Source organism: Coffea arabica, chromosome 2c (assembly GCF_036785885.1).
Source record: "Coffea arabica cultivar ET-39 chromosome 2c, Coffea Arabica ET-39 HiFi, whole genome shotgun sequence".
Taxonomy (NCBI): domain Eukaryota; kingdom Viridiplantae; phylum Streptophyta; class Magnoliopsida; order Gentianales; family Rubiaceae; genus Coffea; species Coffea arabica.
In genome coordinates this window covers 25,210,521-25,230,477 of record NC_092312.1, presented here as the reverse complement: position 1 = coordinate 25,230,477, position 19,957 = coordinate 25,210,521, and the positions used below count along the sequence as shown (strand labels likewise).

Below are 19,957 nucleotides of genomic sequence, written 5' to 3'. Positions count from 1 at the left end.
ATTTTCTTGGCATAGAAGTAATGCAATCAGATGATGGAATTGTCTTATCTCAAACGAAATATGTGGGAGAAATTTTGAATAGATTTCATATGAAGGATTGCAATTCCGTAAGTACTCCAATTGAATGTGGCATGAAGCTACACAAAGATCATGATGGAAAGAAGGTTGATAGCACACCCTACAAGCAAATTGTGGGCAGTTTAATGTATCTTACTGCAACAAGGCCAGATATAATGTACTCTGTGAGTTTAATCAGCAGATATATGGAAAGTCCCACGGAGTTGCATTTGTTAGCTGCCAAGAGAATCCTTCGTTACTTACAAGGAACTCGAAACCTAGGGATATGCTACAAGAAGGGTGAAAAATCTAACTTGGTGGGTTATACTGATAGTGATTATGCAAGAGATCAAGATGATGGAAGGAGTACTTCTGGCTATGTTTTTATGCTTGGAGCAGGTGCAATCTCCTGGTCATCAAAGAAGCAATCAATTGTCACCTTATCCAGTACAGAAGCTGAATTTGTTGCAGCTACGGCTTGTGCTTGCCAAGCCATATGGCTGAGAAGAATACTTGAGGAATTGCAGTTCAAGCAATGTGGAGCTACTATAATACTATGTGATAACAGCTCTACAATCAAGTTATCAAAGAATCCAATGCTTTACGGAAGAAGCAAGCACATTGATGTGAAGCTTTATTTTTTGAGAGATCTTTGCAAAGATGGAACTGTTGATTTGATACATTGTAAGAGTGATGATCAAGTTGCTGATATATTCACCAAGGCGCTCAAGAGAGAATCGTTTGTGAAACTCAGAGGATTACTAGGTCTCTGCAACCTAGGTTCAGTCAAGGTTGTAAACTGATGTTTACTAACATCAGTTTAAGGGAGGGATTGTTGAAACTTTTACTTATGTTATTGTTTAACTTGTTTTTCAAATGGAGTCATTCATTTAGTGGCCTAGAGTTTAGGAATTTGCTGTACGTTCGAGTCTTTCAGTTATGACTTAGTCAGCAGATTTAGTGGCTTAGTGGTCTAGTCTTTAGGAGTGGTGGAGTTATGGAGAAGGTGCCAGATATGGGACCTGATCTTAAGGGATTTCAGTTGTGTGTTTTGCCTATTTAAAGGCTCCAAAGCTTATGATTAAAGATGACTTTTTGGCCACAGACTACTTTTATCTTTGCTATTTTGTTATCATCAGATTCATCTTGTGAAAAAATTTTGGACTCTTAACTGATCCATTGGTCAATTAAATTTCAATTTACAACTAAAACAAGACTATCAAAAGAAAAGTCCAGAGAGAAGATTAATGAGCAACATTTAATTTAAACAAGAAAAATTGGGGTATATTTTAGCAAAATTTAAGAGATAAACCTTGATATAGGACTTTCTTCTTCCACATTGTGGCAAGATCCCCCAACACTTGGTGCCTTGATGCTTTTTCTTGCTGCCGGAGGACGTGGAGGAGTGGCGGTTGTCACCACCTGGTGAGGAGCTGAAACGGGATCAGAGATTAAGCGGTAAAGAGGCTGAGAACGCCATGTATCCACAGAATTGGCCGCAGAACTCTTGGGCAACAGATGATTCAAGAAATTAGTGGACACCCGCTCAAGCATCATATATGGTGGCCGATTATATGTGTGTAGGTCCCGTATTTGTCGTTTTAATTTTCGGAACAAGAGTTCGGCTTCATATTGATGCACCATTCAATTGTTTCTGTGCTCATCTCTCCAATTTCACTTGGTACGTGAAAGGTGGTGGGCGATCATGGAGTAAGAATAACATAAAGCCAATTTGACACACACACACACACACATAATGACCCAACGGATTATATATATATATAGGAAAAGTCCGAAGTAGCAATCGTTATCGTAACAAAACTGTTTTTACCTGGCATGCACTTGTACCTGCAAAATGCTTTCTGCTTGTGGCCATTATATTCTACTCTGAATGCATTAGCTAAGGTTCTCCTTAAAAAATGAAAATCCAATATACATAAGCCAACTTGCTTGTAATTTTTAGTGTGAACCAAGGCAATACACATCAATAAGGAGTTTCAGCAGCTGAATATACTTTTTTAGAGTTGCTAGTTATTTGTACAAGCGGAATACAGACACTCAAATCACCTTCAAAACGAAACATCAAGCAATCTAATACGTCATATGTATCTATCTGCAGGTTTATATTTACAAATGCACGACTATATATTTCACGTGTAGGTAATATTTTGCAATACTAGCATTTTGTTTGATCATGGACATTTAGGATTTTTCCCTGGTCCACCGTAGTAAAAGTAGTCTCCCCAGTCAGTATTATTTCCCAATAATATGCCATAGCAATTTGGCTGATTGGCGACGGTTGTAATCATATCATCAGGAGTTACTAAGGTGTTTGAGCCATTGAGTATTTGAAGATTCCTGAAGTAACTTGCCCTTTGATACCCTTCTTCTGGAAAATGGCCACTGCCCATCTGGGTTGTACTGTTTAGACCATCTCCTTTTCCATTGCTTACGACTCCACCCCAAATGATGGCTGACGCATTGTGTACAAGGTATTTGAACAAAGAGGTAGGCCAGTAACCAATTGTCTTGTTCTGATACTGCAGCCACCACAGTGTCTGGTTTGGATCCTAACAAAATTCTCCCATGATATTTGAAGTTCTTGAATTCCCAGTGAACTGTTACATTCATAAAAAAAAAATGTGGTTTCTTTTGCTTACCTTCCAAATAAAGATGCTGATATTGTATTGCGAACCATTGTAGACTGAGGTCGGGGATAAGCTTGCCCCTAGTGCAATTTCATTGCTGGTTTGGACAAAACCCGAGCAGAACAAGTTGTAACACCCGGTGGACCGGTAACCGTCACTCTACAAATTTTACCAATTTGCAACACAAAATCTTTATGTAGAATCCTCTTCTGGTATATGCTATAGCTAAGTCAAATACACGAATATATACTATAAAAAGCAAGTGCAGATAGAAATTTCTAAGATTGTTATGAAACTTGAAATCCATCAAATTCTATAGGAAAGTGCTTTTTATCCATGTATTCTGGGCCAGAGAGTCCTTGCATTCATAGAATGTGAGTTCGGTGAGCTTGAACTTAGCCTTGTCGAGTAGAATTTTTTCAAGATAATGGCATTTTCATCAAAATCCAAGTTTTTTCTTTTAACATCGCATTAACCAAATGTTGAGTGTAATTTTTTTTGCACAGGCAAACAAAAAACATACTTTTTGTAAAATAATTCTAAACTCCATCAGAATTTTGGAATTTCTCCGAAAGGATTCAGCTCCGGAAGATTAATTGTGAAAGATATTCTTTTACTTACAGTCCAGCAGGTGTAAAGTCTTGTTCTATTATCTCCAAACCGTTCTGGGTTGACCTGAGTAAAGAAAGCAGTAGGATCGGAACAATTGCACATGTAGTTCACGAAGTCGTGAACACGAAGAAACATATTAAGGAATGATTATAGAGAAAACCTACAATCCATCCGGCCTCAATGGAGTTCAGTTCTCTGGTTGAAGGACCTCCTACAACCCCAACTCCGGACAAGCTAGATCCACCTTGGTCTTCATCATCAATTTGGGGTTGCCATAGATTTATAGTTGCCTTCGTTCCAAGATACTCTTTACTTTGAACAAATGCATATGCATACTAAGAAATTTCACCATCAACAGAGGGTAAATTAGATAAAGGGATTGAAAAATTAAAACTGCTAGATTAAAAGCACTTGAAAATTACAGCAAAATACATGTTGGACTCTTTCAGTTGCTAAAGTCCCAAAATCTACTGTTTTTATTATTTTTTTTCGTGAGACATATTTTGTGGTACCTCATAAGTAGCTGAATTTTTGACAGGTGCCGTCCGAGGTCGCCATGGAAACCTGAACCTAGGTAGCCTCCCAGTCGGAAGTCTCAGGATAGAACGAGCTCTTAAGAAGTCACCTTTCTTGGTTCTTCTAATAGGAATGGTTCCCTTGGGGCACTTTCCATTCAACTGCCATAGCTGAGCAATAGGTCTTGTATGATGCTTCCTTTGGAGTTCGAAGTTGGACATTTTACTCTTATCAAGTAGTATTTCTGGGTGATAATTCGGCGCCATCTGCAGCATATTAATTTCAGCACTACATTCAAGTGACAGTGGCATGGCCATAATAACGGACCAGTTATAATGTCACATGCGTAAGTTTGTGAACAATTCAGAATCAACATAATCCGTTCCTCATTTTTTTAGGGCAAATTACATTTTACTCCCCTATGGTATAGTATTTTTTGTATATAACCCTCTTATAGTTTCAAAAGTTATGCATAACCTCATCATAGTTTCAAAAGCTTCATCATAGTTTGGATTAAAATGTTAAAATAACGGGAATGATCATTCGTAACGAAACCTTTGAAAATATCAAAATTACCCTTGTTTAAAAATTAAAATGATTGAAATAACCAAACTATATAAACATAATATATATGACGCACTAACCCAGTATGGTTTTATGTTTTACCAAATAACTCCCTTATGATTTAATGTTTTATCATATAACTCCCTTATGATTTTCAAAATATACGTATAACCCCCTATGGTTAATAAATAATTTTCAGCTTTATATAGGGATATTTTTAACATTTTAAGTGATTCCGTTACGGATTGTAAATTCAGTTACTTTGACACTTTAATTCAAATCATGAGAGGGTTATGTATAACAACACTAAATCATAGAGGGGTAAAGTGAAATTTGCTTTTTTTTTTTAAGGTTAGCTCCGCATGCATTATGCTCGTTCTCACATTACACTTGCTTTTCAACGACGTTATCACTCTTTTTCATCTTTTAGTTGGTTAAAGGAACGATTTTAAGAAAGAATTAAAAGTTTTATAAGAATTATGAGAGAAAATTGAAGATTTACATGACTTTTCCTGATTGACTTTTGGATTTTTGAATGTCAATGGGGGAGGAAGAAGCAAATAGCCAAGTGGTTACACCACAACTGAGATAGATGTGCTAACCTGAATGGTATGATTTTTGAGCAAAAGGTGGTCAAATGCTGGTTGGTGAGCGATATGGATACAATCAATTATATCACCATCAGGGCTCTGAACAAAAACAACCGTATATGCATAAATCAATTCTAAAAGGCAACATATGATACACAAATTTACTAAGTATTGTAGGTAGAGAAATATACATAAAAGAAAAGGAGATGAGTTATTATTAATACCTGTTATTGCAAATACGTACGTTGGATACTATACTTGCCTCTTTTAATTATGTTCTTAACGCTTAAATTAAGTGTAATTAACATGTTCAAGTTAAAGTCTATTTTCAGCTGTTATCACTGCTTTTCCCCCGTTCTCAATTGAAAAATAGATCCTAATATGATAATGAATCTTTAGGTAAAATTCTTATGATTTAATGCAAAATTATGCTTTTAACTTTTTCAGGAAATTCTCTAAAAATCAAGTTTATCATTATAAGCTTTCAAAAAGAAAAGAAGATTTTGAGAACAAAGCCTTTGCAAGGGGAGGGGGAAGGGAAAAAAAAAAAAAACCGAGGGTGATGTATAACCTGGATGGACATAAAAGCAAACATGAACTTAAAAGGGCAGAAAAGTGCAGAGAACAAGGGTGATGTATAACCTTGATGGACTTGACAGGATTTCTTCTTGACTCGCTCAAGATTCTCTTACCCTCAAGCTTCTGGCTTGCCATGCTCATCATCACTAACAACATGAAGCAATACAATTGCTTCCAGAAAAAGATGTGCATATTGCTAAAGAGAAAATCCATTGAAACTGCTTCAAATTAAGGTTGCCGGTCTTCATTAATGCATGAATGACTGCATCATTTATAAGCACTCAAAACTGTTTAATGAATTGGATGAGTGTTGTCCAGGGGTAAATCTAACTTGGAGAGAAGTTATCTTGGCAAGCATTGACTTAGTCGAGCAGATAGGATTATATAGATTATTTACCAGGCATGGTAAGGAAAAATGCATAGATAATCTAGCATGAATAACTAAACTACTTTCAAGAAATGCGTAGTCTTAAGGCCAATAGATTGTGATCTTGCCATGCAAGATAATACGTGAAAAGATAAACAAATCCATAAAAGAGTTGAAGTCCTTAAAATGGTTTGATAACGGATGTAATAAACTGTAATGTAGGGTCCGTTTGGTTGGACTGAAAATATTTTCCTAGGGAAAATATTTTCAGTCGAAGTCATTTTCCTGGAAAATCACTTCCTTCCCCATAATTTTCCAGTGTTTGGTTATTAAGTGAAAATATTTTCCAAATTCCTTTTTTCATAATTTTCCGGCGTTTGGTTTGTCACTGAAAATATTTTCTGATATATTTGTTGATATGTTGCAAATATTTTTTTTACTCTCAAAACATTTATTTCGTTACAAGTTAATTTTAGTTTCTATCCATTATAATCAAATTATCATTTCTATAAAATATCTATTCATATTATACCATGAATTCTTAAATGGAATTATTAATGGAATCTTGGATTTATTCATAATTTGTTAATTCTTGCTGCCGACCAATGGAGCTTTCGATTAGCAAAGTCCAAGGTCAATTACCAATAAACCACCTTAATATGTACAGCAGCTCAGTACAGAGACAGAGACTGCTGGTGCTAGGCCAAAAATTTAGCATCATGCAGCCTTGTGCAAATGTCAATCTACAAAGAGGAGTTCTAGCAGAATAGCACTTTCGCCCTCATTTTCCTCTGTTACACGGATTCTATGCTTTCTATCATGGAAATCCCGGCACATATACACTTGTTCTTGAAATCTGCAACAGAAAATGTGAAAATAGGTCCTACGAACAATAGAAGTTCAAAACGAATCGAATTGAGCCAGGAAGAATCGAAGCGAATGGGCATTACCAGTAGATACTCCACAGCCAAGCAGGCATGCTCTACTGGCTGGAAGTGCAGGATCTACTTTTGTAACGTGAGTGATGTCCACCACAGTGTACTCACTGAAACCTGATGTGTAGCCAAAGTGGTAAATTGTCTCTCCTTTGGTATCAGAAAATCGGCTAGTCCCATCTCTAATATAAGGAGACAATTCGAATCTCAATTTGGAGCATTGGTTGCTTTTGATGGATGTGCAATCAGGACATTCTCCGCAGTAAGCCAAGAATGATGCAATGACAGTGTCTCCCACCTTTACATCCTCGATTCCCTCTCCAACGCTCTCCACAACCCTAAATTAAACAGAATCAAACATGATCAGAAATTGACTAAAATGCTTTGAGCAAAGTCATGACCTTGTTAGTACTTGTAGCATGAATGAAAATACTCACCCAACAGTTTCATGACCAAAAATTCTTGGATAATATCCATGAGGTTCCTTCAAACAGAACAAACGAGTTTGTCAGAATTTGATCAAAGTACAGATTCATGTGCAAAGTTATGCTGATCTGCGTGTGATTAGAGGACATGAGATTCATACTTTGAGCCTCCAGAAATGGATGTCACTGAAGCAGAGGGCGGAGCACAAGACTCGAACGCGAAGCTCACGGGCTTTTGGAGGGGCAACTATTATTTCCTCTATCACTAATGGCTCCCCTGCTTTCCTGGCAACGGCAGCTGCATCCAACAATCAAAGTAATTACACATCTTCTGGCAGATTTCAAGAACAAGTGTATATGTGCCGGGATTTCCATGATAGAAAGCATAGAATCCGTGTAACAGAGGAAAATCCGTGCCGGGATTTTTGCCTATAACTTTTGTCTATTGTCTCTTTACAGCAGGAGTAATGACTCTTCTGCAGATCCAACCGTCCTAAGGACATTGGTAGAAAAGCTACAACTAACTGGAATATCAGACCTTACTCAAGAGTCACTGACTTGGGAAGATGCCCTGCTTGTGTTTCATTTCGTTTGAGGAAAGATTTCAGTATATTAAGACAGAAGTATTTCCACGGTTATATTCCCTTTTCAATCAAGCAGCTGCAGTAAGAATCAGCCCGTGGCTTCACAAACTCAATGAATTCACTAAAACTTTTACAAATGGTCTAAAACCCCGAAAAATCAGCAGCCAAATTAATTCATTAGCATCAATCAAATCAGATTTAACCCTAATCAGGTAAGAACAAACTAAAACAAAAGCAACCCACAAAAATTCATTCAAATGGAACTTCAAGAATCTACACCAGTAATTCTAGACAATTTTTCAAAGGAAAAGGGCGGAAAAAACAACTAACAAGAGATCATACCTCTGGAAATACTTGAGGAATCTTCACCCTTGTTGGAAATGCTATTGTAGGAACGGGAATCAGATTGTGCTTATGCCGTCAAACAAGCTTCTGAGGCTGCATAAGCAAACGCATCCACAATGGCGGGCACAGCTCACAAACAAAAAGCTGACTGAAGAGAGAGAGAGAGAGAGATGGTTACCGGCCGCAATGGCAAAGTCTAGTTCCGATGACTAGAGAAATGGACCACACAAACTCACACTCACACAAACGCATCCACACATGACCGTCGATATTGGCAGCTTTTAAAGGAAAAAAAATGAGAGAGAGAGAGAGAGAGAGAGAGAGAGAGAGAGGGAGATGATCTGTTACCTCCGAAATTGGGTCTTTGTCGGAGTTGGAGATGCCGCCTGCGAAGAAGGAGGGATTTGTTTGCTGATGAGATGTCGCCGGCGGCTTTTGGTTGGACTGAAAGCTTTTATTTGCCGGAGATGAGGAGATGTCGCTGCGAAAAAGAAGACTGCATTTTAGGAAGGAAAATAACTTCACAAAGACAGATGAGGAAGTTATTTTCCTCCTCTGGATGTAATTTATTTTCCATCGGAAATTATTTTCCCAAAATAATTGACAACCAAACAAAAGAAAATATGAAAAATGTTTTCCGGAAAATCTTTTCCTTCCAAACAAACAGACCCGTAATGTTCAGACTTTACATTTTACTCGGAGAAAAAACCAGTCAAATCTATCCAAAGAGAGGTTAGGTTGGCATACGATAGAAAGATGATTAAATTATGGGGAGATTCTTATCAGTTTTACATATGGTAGACATTACAATCATATTTTTTTATGGAATTCTTCTTCCCAGTGACGTTTACCCAAATAAAACCTATAACACTAATGTACCTACTTTGTGGAACATTTGATCCAACTTAGTAAATGGATGATCTAGGTGACATCAATAAGGAAATTTTAATTTCCCAGTTGAACCATAGGTAAATGCATGTAGGAAGAACAAAGTCGTTTAAAACTTATCTAGATTGAGGGTGATGTCGGGTGTGTTTGCATAGGAATTATTTGTCAAAAAATTACTTGTTTGCATGACAAACACATTTTTATTTTTCTAATCTGCTTTCTATTTCGCCTACATTACATCGTAATAAGTGCTACATTAATTATTTTAAGTAATATTTCAAATAATCTCCTATCCAAACATACCCACGTATGGATTTATTAACATTGACTCAGTTGCAAAATTTACATAAGCGTGATGTCCATTTGCATGCAAGCGACTCATTTTTTTTTTTTCATTTATTTGTTTATATTTTTTCATTTAATTTTTGTATAGTTATCTTGCAATCAACCATTGTATATATGCTTATATAATTTTGTTGAATGTGTAAATTTTATTCCTGTTTATCAATTGAAAGTATGAAAGCAATAACTTAAATAAGTCTAATTTTGTAAATAGTACATCAACTTAACCAATGGAACACCATTCGAGCTATCTCAATCTCATTTGATATGGTGTATGCCTTACAAATAAATATCTTGGAGATTTACATGTGAAATTAACTATGATTATTTATTTGAAAATAACTATGATTATTTATGTGAAAAATGGGTTAATATTTTTAGTATAAAAATTATTTTGCACTAACGAGTATACATACATACAGTATATACAAAACCAATACTTCAAATTCAAAAAGAGGTTGGGTCATGCGTCCCAATTTGCTAGTATACAAAATTCTTAAATTTGACATGTAAAAAAAAATTAATTCCAAAGAGTCACTGTCATAAGATTAAAAAAAACATGTAATCTGATTTTAGTTTCTATTCTAAGGTTGAAAAAATAGATTAGCGTTTTCTACATTGCCATTGTCAAATTGTTTTGTACTAAGATACATGCTGCTTATGCAAAACTAACATTTTAGAGTCATGCATTCAAATCTACTAGTGCAAAAAATTCTTAACAGTGATGCATAGAAAATAGTAATTCCAAAAACTTACAATTTTGAGACTAAAAAAAAAATGTCTTATAGTTCATTTCAGCCTAAGAAACCTATACAAAATTACAAATTGCTAAAAGGACTTAGCACAACCAGAAACTATATGAATCCATATTTATAAAGGAGGGAATTGACAAGTTCGTTTCAAAATTAGACGCGTACACTCTTAGCATAGATTTTTGTTTTTCTTCTTTTCTTTTCTTTCCAGTCGCATACAGTAGCACCCTGCATTTTGAAAACCTGTACGCCCACAGGCACTCAAATGTTCGGTTGTACCAAAACACACACACACACACACACACACAGACGCACACAGTCACACAGTGAGGCTGTGAGGCTAATAAACCATCAAGAACTCCAGAACCCTGTTCTTTTCTGCCATATTTCAGTTTCGTACTCGCTTCTGCAAACTTTACAAGGTAAATTTTCCTCGCAGAGTCTTTTGATTTTCTGTTTTCTTTCTTTCTTTTGGTGAATATGATCATCTCCATCACAAAAGCATGATGGACTGTTTTCTTTCCTTATAAAGTTTCTATCTTTCAACTGCATTTTCAAACAATTAGTACTCCTTTTTGATATTGTGAAAGTGGCATCTTCAGCATTTTGTGATGCAAAATTTACTACGTGAACTATCAAATTTCATTAAAAAGGTGGATTGTGGTTTGTTTATTGCGTTAGTTAAAGCTTACTTATACAGCTAAAGCTCAAGATTTGATTTTGGAAAATTTCCAAACTTGTCCTGTATGAACCCTTATCCCCTGTTTGTTGATTTACTGCTTAAGAAACAAAAACCTTGGTGGAATTCTGAAAATTGAGGTGAGTGAGAGTGGATGGATATATGATTGAATAATGAGTTCGAGTTATTAAGACTGAGCTTTTGCAGGTGTCTCAGAGAGAAATGGCTGAAGGAAAGGAGGTCAACATCATGTCCGTGGAGCAAGCGATTCAGAGAGAATTGGCATATAGGAAAAAGATTGCTTACTTCTTGTCTGAGGCAGAATTTGCAGAGCTGTTACCTTTGGAGGTGAGGACTCAGACTCTAAATTTTCTTATGCTGCTTGTTGTCAGTCTTTCTGTTGTAATTGTTTGTGTTCTACTTACTCGCGTGTTCCTCAAAATTGATGCTATTTTATTGATTGCTGAACCTATAAAACTGCTGGCTTATCACAAATGATCGGCACAAGTTGAGTTGGATAATGTGTTATAGAAACTCAGCAAGTGATATTTGTGAAAAATGGCAGAATTTGATGTATTTCAATTTGGATTTGAGGTCATGGGGCTGTTCTGCTGCAAAAGTTTGATGCTTGATTAGTCTTATACGGCAGATTTCGTGAAATTAGTTATGTAAGTCGAGCCTCGTTCCTAATTATTAGGTGCCATTTTCATCTAAGGTTACATTAGTTTATGACATGCATATATATATGTGCTTGATCTCTTCAGCACCTTAAAAGAATGTTATCTGAACAAAATAAATCTCTTTACTCTCAAATATATATCATGCCAAATTGTAAGAGAATTAATTATGCTGTTCAAATTTGGTAGCGTCGTTGCATTGCGCAACTTATGAAGCCAGTCTCTCTTTCAATGTTTTAACTTTTAAAGTATGATGCAACACAAAACCATTTGTAACAGCATAGATTGACTATACTCCAATCTGGAGCACTACATATTGCGGCAATGAATTTTTGAAATGGCCAAAATGAGCTTAATCTTTGCAGAACTAATAAGCTTTAGATGCACAACAGAAAACTGCCCAAACTGAATGCCATCTGAAATGCAGACTCTAGATTTTTTGAGATTAAATAACAGAATGATGCATACACTTCTTACATTACTGAAAAGTTTTTTTTTTTTTTTTTTTTTTTTGGAAATTCAGTTTAGAACTGATGTTGCTGCATAATACCAAAAGATATAGATATGACTATGATTCTTTACTACTACCCTTAAAATCCATGGGACGAGGTTTGATTTGGTTGAATTGAGGACTAGGGAGCAAATGAATTACATATAGAGGGAGTAGGTTTTTGCCCTTATCATTCTCTACTCCTTTTAATCAACTTATAATCCTTGATGATTGCTGGAGAGCTATGTAACCCATTCTTCTTTTTTACTAAATTGGTATTCGTTTTGGACATTAGTTGTTCAGGTTGCTTATTTCAATTTTGACAACTTGTTCCTTATATTAGGTGCCATCTTCATCTAAAGCTACAATTCCAGAGCCAAATGTCTCACAATTTCTCAGGCAGAGTTTGAGGTCACCTACCATAGCACGGCCTACATCAAACCCCAGATCAAGCCTCACCAGTGCAGCAGCAAATGATTTGACATCTTCGGGTCCTAATCTTAAGCAATCACCAGTACGATGGGTTATTTAAAAACTAAAACTTTTTTCTTGCACTAATTTCTTCATGAGTTTAAGCTGTGCATAAATATGATTCATCTCTTAAAGCCCTTAAAAGAAGGATATCTGGATGATATAAGTCACTTTACCTTCAAACTTTTGCTATGGTTCTGTCCCCTAATTTAGGTCTTGCCAAATCCAAAGGATAATCATTATGTGGTTCAAAATTGGTTGCATCCCAATGGCATGCAACAGGAGAATTGGGGTTCATATTGTCTATCCTTCCTTGTTTTAACTTATGAAACAATAGACTGAATGAACTGCAACATGTATATGCAGTGGCACTGACTCATGAAATGTATATGGAACAACAGACTGAATGAGCTGCAACATGTATGTGCAGCGGCAATGACTCGTGAAATGTGCAAAATTGGCCATTTTTGCAGAGCATTCAGCCACTAACTGCAACAGATTTATCTTTAAAGCACAATGCTATTCCTGTAGGTATTGAAGGCCAGATCTTTTTCATTTAGATGACAGATTCTCCCAGCTCTTAATTCTCATAAATTCCTTTTCGGAAATTCATTTCCAAAATGATCTTGCTGTCCAATGCCATAAGGCAAACATACAACTATGATCCTTCATTACCAACCTCAGAAGCAATAGATCAATGCTTTAATTCGTTTAAGTGGACAACTGAGCAGCATATGTAAAATATAGAAGGGTAGGATTTTCCAATTGGCTCTCTACTCTTCTTGTACTGCAAAAAGTATAATCCTAGTTTATTGCTGGAGAGTCCTGTAAACATTTGCATAACTTGCTTGGTCTTCATTTAAGGCATCAGTTATTTTGCTCTTGGTTTCTTGTTTCAGCTTGTTCCAATCACTCATTCTCTGTTTTTCAGCAGATATAAATTATGGAAGTTTAGGATTTTCCAATCTGTTCTCTACTATATTTTTTTCCCCTGCAAAACTTGTAATCGTTGCTTATTGCTGGAGAGTTGTGTAGTACATTTCATTACTAGCTTGGTCTTCATTTGAGGTATCAATTTTTGTGCTCTCTTCGTTGGTTTTTTGTTTCATCTTATTGGAATCACTCATTTCTCATGCATCGTGGATCTTTCTCCTTATTCTTCTTATTCTCTTTGTTTTGTTCTTTATTGTTAATCTTCTGCTTATCACTTGTTGCATGTATCAGGTGCCATCTTCATCTAAAGTAACAATGCCAGAAGCAAATGCTACACATATATTAGGGCAAAACTTCATCTCACATGCTGGACAAGGTTTTGCATCAAACATGATTTCACGTCCGAGCATAAGCATGGTTTCAGCAGATGAAATAAGGCCTTCAGTTACTAATGTCAAGCCATCTCCAGTTCCAGGTCAGAATCCAAGTCCATTTTCAGTGTCTACTCAGAACAGTGCATCAATTCACTCAGTGATGCCAATGAAAGCGACTCCCAGCAGCTTCAACTACCTTTCAAATCAACACCAAAAGCCATATTATACTAGTGATGGACCTAAAACATTCTGCAAGATTTGTCAAGTCAGCTGCCCAAGCCCATCATGTTACAAAATGCATATCAAAGGTCACAAGCATAAAGCTAAGCTGAGTTACATGAAAATGTGTGGGAATGGGATGGTTAAGGAGAACACAAAAGAGCAACCAAGATGTGACCTGTGCCAAATTTTGTGCACTGACCAAATTAGTTTAGATTTACACTTCAAAGGTCAAAAGCACAGGGCCAAGTTGCAAGAACTCGAAGTTGGTAAGAAACAGAAAACCCTCCAGCACTTCTGGTGTGAATTGTGTCACGTTCCTTGCAACAGTGAAGAGATTTATAGGCTTCACTTGAAGGGGAAGACCCATGCTGCCCGTCTATGTACTTCCGAGAAACAGAAGAAGGCAACATAGGAAGCAGGAGCAGCATTTGAGCAGTTAAGTTTGCATTAGGGCAACGTAATAAGCACTAGTCTACTTTTTTGAACTGCCTAATTGCTTCACTTTTGCCTGGATTTAATGCTTTGTGGCAAAAATCTTTACAGTGTGTTGCTGATCATTTGTCGTTGGTACTTATTGACATCTATAAATGAGCTCTATAACTTGAATTCTTCAGGCAAGAGAGATTTATACTCCCATTTTGGAATTCTAAGTTGATACGCTTGATGGAGCAGATATTATTGAACTGAACTGATCTAGATTCATTGTTATGAATCTGTTGCATCTATGGAAATTTATTATCAGCCTCTTGAATTTTTTTACTCCATTGTAACGTCTGCAATTCCATTGAAATTTGGCCATTATTGCTCTTGTAAATCTGTGTTGTAGAAGCAATTCTTATTACCATCCTATGATACATGTTGATTTTGTAGAATCACATCTTCCCTCTTCTTCAGTCAGGAAAGGAGAGAAAATTCATAGAACAGTTCCAAATGTAAGCAGTTAAGATTTCAAAAATAAGAGGGATCACTAAAAGGGAGACGATATTTCAAATACTAAACCAACCTAATAATTTCAAGGAGCAGGACATAAAGGTCATTAATGTATATTCATTTCTGGTTTGAGCAAAGCCTGGACAGAGCAAGTTGTAGCATCCTGTTGATCGAAAATTATCCCTCTGTTCATTGTTGGATGGAAGACAGACCGATAAATACATAATGTCATATTTTAGCTGCATTCTGTATTTTTAAGAGAAAGTGATTAATTTAATTTTAAACTATCAACTAATGCGGGGATGCTTACCGTCCAATAAATGAAAAAACTTGTTTTTTTATCTCCATATAATTCTGGAAAAAATCTGTTGTCGTCCAATTAAGACACAAAGAAATTAATAGAATGATTAAGTAATCATATTTTATATTCTATTTTGAAGAAAATAAAAAAAAAGGCGTGTGTAACAGGTGCCCTAATATAAAATTGGTTTTAGGTGATAGTTTCTTTAAAAAAAATTAAAATTAAACGTGAACAATGTTGAAATAAAAGAGTCCAAATAAATATGGGCGTACGCATTCATACAATAGTTTCAGTGTAAATTAAGTTCGCTAACGGGTGTTCATTGAGTGCCTATCATTATAAGTTTGCACTACTTGAAAGAATTGTGATCATGTGAACAATACTTCCTTAAAAACTCACATGCCACCCTGCTTCAATGACGTTTAAATCTGAATCGGAAGAGCCTCCTGCAATCGAAAGCTGAGACGAGCTAAATGCATTACGTTTCTCAAGTCGGGGCTCCCATATATTTATGGTTGCCTTCGCTCCATAATATTTTTCTTCTCGAACTACTGCAGCTACAGACTAAAGAACCCCCCACGAGACAGAAAAGATTAGGGAAAAATAGAAAAAAGGGAAAAGGAGCAGAACAACAAGATCATTGTTTCAAATTGGCCCTCAAACATTAAGCACGTTTCTCATCGACAAACATGTATTGGCTTATTTCCAGCAGTTAAATCTTCAGTACGGATAATGCAGGTAGAACTTTAAGAGTGGCATTCACATAGATTTATTTTAGAAAATCCTAAGTAGCTTTCTTTCTTTTCTAATTAGTAAGTGCTAATTTTTTTTTTTTTTTTTGTGGCAAAACAGTGGTTCCTGAAAACTGTGTTGGCCAGTTTTCGGAAAATTGGTGTTTAGCTTCCTTCCAAAGTTCTTAGTCTTCATAGAGCTTGTTCTTAAGATATCCTCTTGCTTAGCCCTCCTGATAGGAATGGTTCTGTCTGGGCCCTTTTCAGCCAATTGCAACAACTGACTGATTGGTTTCTGTTCAAGCTCATTGTTAGTGGACTTAATGTTGGAAATTTTATTCTCAGCAAATCCCAGTTCTGGTTGATAATTTGGTCTCATCTGCAAAAGAAAAACATATAGCTTCTTTCCGTCCGTCAAGCAATTATGGTGTTATATATACTTCATATTTTTGCATTTTTTTTTTGTTTATTTTTCTTTTGAGGGGTGTTGCATGGGGCAAACCTGCAGAATCCAGTGGCCTTTGAGCAAAGGATTGTCAAATGCTAGTTGTTGATAGATATGGACACAATCAATTATATCACCATCTTTGCTCTGTCATAAGTGAAAATTGTGAATTTCATTATAAACAGCCAAAGGCATTCAACATAATCTAATCTACCTACCCGCAAATTTGTGACTTTCATTGAACTAAGGATTATCAAATGCTGGTTATTTCGATATTTTGGGTATGTGAATAACTCATCTTCCTCCTAAAGAATTACTAATACGTAAACCCTTACCGGGAGAGTCAAAATAGCTTGTTAATGCCATTGCTATATCATAACGATTAGGCTGGAACATAAATCTGTTGAATGGGTTGATTGGAACAAAAATTAGATGAATGGTTTATATGAGAATTGGGATTTTCAATTAGTTTGATGATGGTTTGTAATATAGAGAGAATGGAAAGAGGATACATAGCCAAATGGTCAAACTTTTGGAGTTCCATCATGGACAACTAGGATTTCTCCCTGGTCCTCCATAGAAAATGTAATTTCCCCAATCAGCATTCTCTCCCACTGTTATATCATAGCAGTTTGATTTCCGAGCAATGGTCCTTAAGTAATTAAGGGGCCTTAATTTCATTGAGCTGCCTATCACTTCAAGATTTCTCATGTAACTTGCCCTCTTAAAACCTTCTCGTGGAAAATGGCCACTTCCCATCTGTGTAGAAGTTTGTACCCCATCTGACTGTTTGTTTAAAACTAGCGCACCCCATTCAATCAAAGAAGAATAGTGTGCTAGGCTTGTAAGCAAAGAGCCTGGCCAGTAACCAACTATCGTGTTGCCAAATTCTAGCCACCATGCATCTTGTGCTGGATCCTAGCAAAACTTAAGCAATCTATGAGTTTCAAAAATCATAAGAGAAAAAAAAAACTGCATTTTGTAATTTGCACAATACATACATCCCACCAATAAATTTCTTGTTCTTGAAAAACTAAATAAATGAATAAAAGAGCTACTTAAGTTACCTTCCAAATAAGTATGCTAATTTCGGACTGGGAACCGTTGAAATTGGAGAGGGGGAAGATAGAGCCTCCTAGTACAATTTCATTAGTGATTTGAACAAAGCCTGAACACAGCAAGTTGTAGCATCCTGTGGACTTAAAGTTGTCCCTCTGTCGACATAAATGTAGAGTCTATATATCAAACTAAAGTTGCATGATTAGCAAAAGTGATTCTTGGAAAAGGTTTAAGATGCTTACAGTCCAGTGCATGAAGAACCTTGTTCTAGCATCTCCGTATAATTCTGGGTTGACCTGGTTTTTTTTTTTTTTTTTTCCCAATCATACACAATGAGTTATTACATTGATCAATATTCTAGTTGTGTTTCACCCAAAAAGAGTAAATTACTAATTTACAAGGGATTGAGTCAACATTCTAGTTGTGCTTCACTAAAAGGGATAAATTACTAATAAACCCCTGTGGTTTTTCCTATCATCATATCACCTCGCTAATATTTATCTGCGTAAGTACATATCCCTTGTAATTTTGTGCGAAGTGGAATATAGACTAAAAACATCTTTGGTTAGATGATTGATTTGGATGTGCTCAAAAATGTGCAGGATGAAATCATAATACTCACTCATTTTATGGTTTTATATAATTATCCATTTAACCCCTTATAATTTTGCATAAATATCTACTTGATAACTATTTAGTTTTGTATATAGACCTATATAATGCCCCCTGTAGTTTTATGCAAAGTGGTTAGGCTCTTATTTAGTTTAATACTTAAGGAAGACTGACACTTGCATTTCAACTAATGACGTTATGGAGGGTGCTTTCCATCAAAATTTTGCTTTGCATAAAATCATAAGAGCATAATGTGAATATCTTAAAACGTTAGGGAGATTATGTGATAATATGTGAAATCACAATGGGTTGCTAGTTATTTACTTGAAAAAAAAAAAACTCAAATTGCTTGATTGACTGGTAAGGTGGTAGATAAAAAACTTACATGCCAACCCGCTTGAATGGTGTTCTGATTTGAACCAAAAGAATTCTCCGTTATCCAGAGCTGAGACGAGCTATATTCATTAGGTTGCTGAAGTTGGGGTTGCCAGACATTCATGATTGCCTTTGCTCCATAATATGCTCCCATAGCATAACTAGCTACAGACTGAAGAAGTCCAAGACGAGGGAAAAAGAATCATTAGAAAACATAATTGGACTAATTGAAACTTGTGATTGAGCCAAACACTTTGTTGTGGTACTTTATACGAAATTCACCTTAAATTTTCAAATAGGTTTACTACCTGGTAGGATTTCACTTGGCTGATGAGTTCCATGCCGGCTGAAAGCTTCTCGCGATTGGTTTTATCCTTCTGTAAAAAGCTCTTGATCACAGAGAAGAAACCATCCTCTTTTTTACCTCTTCTGACAGGAATGCTTCCCTGTGGACATTTCCCAGCCAATTGCCACAATTGAGTAATTGGTTTCTCATCATTCCTACTGTTGAACAATTTTTCCAACCCTTCCGGGTGATAACTTGGCGTCATCTGCAAAATCAATTGCTTACAAATTTCTTCGAATCAAAGAGCACAAGATTCATGAACACATGCAAAGATTGGATTCAGGTCTCAACAGTTGAATGCTCAGTTACTTTATATATATATATTTAGATGGGCACAGCTTTAACCATAATAAAATCCTTTCTAGTGAATGCTCCATTAGTCCTTTGTAAGATATAAGCAACTAACCAACAAAGTCAAAAAAAAAATAAAAAAAAAAATATAAGCAACTAGTGAGTGATGATGTCCAAGTTCTAGCTGCTAAATGTACCTCTGCTGAGGAATTTTGGAAAAAAAAATTTTTTTTTTGGTATATTTTTTTGGAGTCGCAAGCAATTCACAAACCAGAATTCGGTGATCCTTGAGTGAGGGATGATCAAGTGCTGGTTGTTCAGAGAGAAGTATACAATCAATTACATCACCATCCTTGCTCTGCCATAAAAATCACCATGAGATGATCATTCAAATTTTTAACATAAAGAAGATTTAGAAAAGCAGACAGATATATTCATAGAAGAAGCACGAACATATGATCTTAGATCACCTTGATAGACTTCAGAGGAGCTTTGTTGAAGTAGTTTATTAATCTTGATGCATCGCATAAAGCCATCATCATCAACAATAACATGAAACAACACAATTGATTAACCTTCATCTTCACAAATCTCTAGTTGCTTCAAACTTCAGAGCTTGATGATCTGCTTATGCTTTTGTGGCTAACTAAGATTTATAAACTCTCCTACTACTTTGCTGAGGTGTTCTTGATTATATGGCGATAATATTCCATACAAGAACAGTACTTGACGGTTTTTTTTTTAATTTGCATCCTTTGGATCTATGAATAGATTCCATAAACTAGAAGACAAGTAAACCAGCTGATGCTTTGGATTT

General features: G+C 36.0%; 4 protein-coding genes across 6 annotated transcripts; 1 reads left to right on the top strand and 3 right to left on the bottom strand.

The window, feature by feature from the left end:
* Positions 1-2,035: 2,035 nt before the first annotated feature.
* On the bottom strand, positions 2,036-8,873 carry LOC113726977 (protein neprosin). The gene is made up of 9 exons (XM_027250904.2): positions 8,571-8,873; positions 8,220-8,370; positions 5,630-5,712; positions 5,000-5,086; positions 3,830-4,099; positions 3,482-3,652; positions 3,327-3,380; positions 2,718-2,864; positions 2,036-2,627 (listed from the first exon to the last, which is right to left on the bottom strand). Exons 3-9 carry the CDS (start codon positions 5,708-5,710, stop codon positions 2,250-2,252), a joined length of 1,188 nt encoding a protein of 395 aa, XP_027106705.2. The 5' UTR covers positions 5,711-5,712; positions 8,220-8,370; positions 8,571-8,873; the 3' UTR covers positions 2,036-2,249.
* LOC140035570 (alcohol dehydrogenase-like 7) lies at positions 6,728-7,796 on the bottom strand. The gene is made up of 5 exons (XM_072076843.1): positions 7,751-7,796; positions 7,455-7,591; positions 7,306-7,352; positions 6,884-7,206; positions 6,728-6,789 (listed from the first exon to the last, which is right to left on the bottom strand). Exons 1-5 carry the CDS (start codon positions 7,794-7,796, stop codon positions 6,728-6,730), a joined length of 615 nt encoding a protein of 204 aa, XP_071932944.1.
* A 1,470-nt stretch (positions 8,874-10,343) lies between the features above and the next one.
* LOC113726978 (uncharacterized) lies at positions 10,344-14,804 on the top strand. 2 transcript variants are annotated; one of them, XM_027250905.2, is made up of 4 exons: positions 10,344-10,626; positions 11,091-11,231; positions 12,394-12,564; positions 13,746-14,804. In XM_027250905.2, exons 2-4 carry the CDS (start codon positions 11,106-11,108, stop codon positions 14,460-14,462), a joined length of 1,014 nt encoding a protein of 337 aa, XP_027106706.1. In that variant the 5' UTR covers positions 10,344-10,626; positions 11,091-11,105; the 3' UTR covers positions 14,463-14,804. The 2 variants fall into 2 exon arrangements, with proteins under 2 accessions (XP_027106706.1, XP_071931592.1); XM_072075491.1 differs by lacking the exon at positions 12,394-12,564.
* Positions 14,805-15,921: 1,117 nt separating this feature from the next.
* On the bottom strand, positions 15,922-19,861 carry LOC113732148 (protein neprosin-like). Of its 2 annotated transcripts, XM_072075490.1 has the most exons (8): positions 19,611-19,861; positions 19,412-19,498; positions 18,812-19,054; positions 18,514-18,675; positions 17,759-17,812; positions 17,525-17,671; positions 16,515-16,604; positions 15,922-16,391 (listed from the first exon to the last, which is right to left on the bottom strand). In XM_072075490.1, the coding sequence occupies exons 1-8, from the start codon at positions 19,719-19,721 to the stop codon at positions 16,101-16,103; spliced, it is 1,185 nt and encodes a 394-aa protein (XP_071931591.1). In that variant the 5' UTR covers positions 19,722-19,861; the 3' UTR covers positions 15,922-16,100. The 2 variants fall into 2 exon arrangements, with proteins under 2 accessions (XP_071931591.1, XP_027113594.1); XM_027257793.2 differs by lacking the exons at positions 15,922-16,391; positions 16,515-16,604 and adding an exon at positions 16,898-17,375 and having other exon boundaries at positions 19,611-19,840.
* Positions 19,862-19,957: the final 96 nt, after the last annotated feature.